This window comes from Rhinoraja longicauda, chromosome 1 (genome assembly GCF_053455715.1).
Source record: "Rhinoraja longicauda isolate Sanriku21f chromosome 1, sRhiLon1.1, whole genome shotgun sequence".
Taxonomy (NCBI): domain Eukaryota; kingdom Metazoa; phylum Chordata; class Chondrichthyes; order Rajiformes; family Arhynchobatidae; genus Rhinoraja; species Rhinoraja longicauda.
The window spans coordinates 108,082,046-108,084,894 of NC_135953.1; the positions used below are offsets into that span (position 1 = coordinate 108,082,046).

The window sequence follows — 2,849 nt, forward strand, 5'->3', positions numbered from 1 at the left end:
GAGTATCATACAGCCTCTCTAACAACGCTACAATTGACAAGACAAGAATACATTGTGAATGGAAATATGGTAATTTATTTTGCTCACATTGTTTACGTTTGTACATTCCGGGCAAAATCAACCGACCAAAATAGTCTTGGTCCACCGCCGCACCGTTACCCACTCCTCATAGAAACTAATTAGTTCATTGAATACAACGTATAATACAATGTCTGTTCGGCATAATCCGCGTTTGCCCTAACCTATGAAAGCTCTATGGTTAAAATAATGCAGTAGGTTTTTTTTCGTATTGGAAAGCTGTTGTATTAATACAGAACATGTGATGGCTTACTCAGCCTGTAAAGCGTGACAGGTTTACTTCTCGATGTCTTCTTCAGGTTCTGGAGGGCGTTCTAGTGCCGGGCAATCGTCAATATAGAACACAAGATCCTGTAAAAACAATAACATTTAAAAACAATAACTGTAATTATTGACACTGAGGTATATGCGGTGCTTTTGACTGATTGAATCATACAGCGCGGAGCCAGGCCCTTCAGCCCATCGAGTCCAAGCCGTTCACACTAGTTCTCTGGAGACTGAAGGAACTGCAGATGCGGGTTTATATTTTTTTAAACCCACAAAGTATTGGAGTAACTCAGCGGGCCAGACAGCAACTGTAAAGGATATTAAGAAGGACCCCGACCCAGAAAGTCGCCTATCCATGTCCTACACAGATGCTGACTGTCTGGCTGAGTTACTCCAGCTCTTTTATTTCGCACTGGTGCTCTTTCACTTTTGCATCCACTCCCTGCACACTAGCGGCAATTTGCGGAAGTTCAATTACCCAACAAACCCACACGAATTTGGGATGTGGGAGGAAACCGGAGCACCCGAAGGAAACCCACGCAGTTACAGGGAGAACGGTAAACTTGATTAGTATGCGTGTCAGGAGTTATGGGAAGAAGTCAGGTGAACAGGGTTGTGAGGGAAAGATAGATCAGCCATGATTGAATGACGGAGTAGACTTGATGGGCCGAATGGCCCAATTCTGCTCCGATCACTTATGAACGTACGAACTCCACACAGACAGCACTTGAGGTCAGGATCGAACCGCGTCGCTGGCGCTGTGAAGCATCGGCAGTAGTAGGTCAAACATTAACCAACCAGAAACTAGCGCAAAATCATGATAAACAAAAAAATGTTGGGCTCTGCATAATTGAGATTATCATGACCACCTATTGTGGTCAAAAGCCGTGAATTATTTAGGAAAAACACAAATTGCTGGAGTAATTCACCGGGACAGGCAGCACCTCTGGAGAGAATGGGTGACGTTTCGGGTTGAGACTTGACTTCAAAATGATTTACTTTAGATGTGTGAATGGATTATATTCATTCGTCAATATTACGCGATGGAATGACATGCCTTGTTTTGAAAATGTTGTCTTGAACGTTCTGTAATTATATACTTTATGATTAAAGTATTTTTGAAAAAAAAAAAAAAAACCTTCCCCAGGAGGTGGAATTGCAACCGAGATGTTTGAAAGATGCATGTACGTTACCCGATAGCAGAGTCGGTCGATCATATTATACAGGCGCTGAATTCGAAACTTCAGGAAAGAAATCCGTTTTAATGTCCTGCATTCGGGAATGATGAGATTTTCCAAAGCGTAGATGTGATCGCGGAGCTTGACCGTCACACAAGCGTTCTGGAAGGCGAATATATTTCATCAAGGATCGGCTTCAACAGAACATTGAAATAATAACTGCACCCCCAAAAGTCAAAAGTACTTACGTGCACGTTAATGTAGAGCTTGGGTAAATGGGCAAGACACTGTCTCTGTGGAAGAAACGTATTCACATAACTATTCCACAAACACAACCGAACACAAAGCAGAGGACATAAGAAAGTGCAGATGTTGGAAGTGCTGGAGGAACTCAGCGGGCCAAGGGGTATCTGTGGAGGGTATGAACAGGCGACGTTTCGGGTCGGGACCCTTCAGACTCTGATGATTATCCGACCACAGATGCCGTTTGACCCGTTAAATTCCTCCAGCACTCTATGTTTTAACCAAATCAACAGATCGCCGCTTCAATTTACCGTGACGGGAAATTTCTCAAATCTTTCCATCGACACCATAATTCCTTTGCTTAATTTCAAAACCGCCGAATAACAAGTCGGCGGGGCCGAATTTGCAATTATGGCGAGGGTGGACAGGAGAAGAATTGTTCTCAGCAGATCCATAACTCGTGTCAATGTGCAGCCCGCTGTAAATGCGAAAACGAAGTTCCCCTTCTGGTGCCTCCTTTCCTTTTCTTGTGAACTTGAAGTGTGCCTATGGTGAAACGTGTTCCAATTTATGAATCTTGCGTATGGCCTGGATTCGGCGAGGACTCCTGCTGGCGTCAATCTGGACGTTTTCCAACATAAGGATCCCAAATGTGAACCAGACTAAATTTAACTCACTTTAGGAACATGGGTTCTGGCGTTCCTGTGAAAACCGCAACACGTAACCGCTTGTTGACTAACTTTGGACTAGTCTATGATGAACAGAAGCGTTCCTGTTCGTAAGGGGTGCGATTTGATATTTTAGGTTTGCCTTATTCATGGCCATTGCTATTAGTTATTTTTAATGGGAATTCCTTACAATCTTTAATATAAATCGTGCGCAGTGTGAGCTGGAGTCTGAAGCACTGTGGTCCACACTGTGTGAACAGGGTACTGTCATTTCATGTGAGTCTGAGTCAATATACATGGACTCCATAATACAAGAGAATGAGGCATTCTGTGGATTTTTATTCAGTTTCATAACATGGACAATAACTTCGTATGGGACAGAGAACCAGAGAATAGTGTAGCATAAGGAAGCCAT

The 2,849-nt window shown here is 43.2% G+C and overlaps 1 protein-coding gene across 1 annotated transcript; it reads right to left on the bottom strand.

The window, feature by feature from the left end:
• cytl1 (cytokine like 1) lies at positions 1 to 2,456 on the bottom strand. The gene is made up of 4 exons (XM_078411847.1): positions 2,078 to 2,456; positions 1,772 to 1,816; positions 1,539 to 1,685; positions 1 to 429 (listed from the first exon to the last, which is right to left on the bottom strand). The coding sequence occupies exons 1-4, from the start codon at positions 2,219 to 2,221 to the stop codon at positions 355 to 357; spliced, it is 411 nt and encodes a 136-aa protein (XP_078267973.1). The 5' UTR covers positions 2,222 to 2,456; the 3' UTR covers positions 1 to 354.
• Between the last annotated feature and the right edge of the window lie 393 nt (positions 2,457 to 2,849).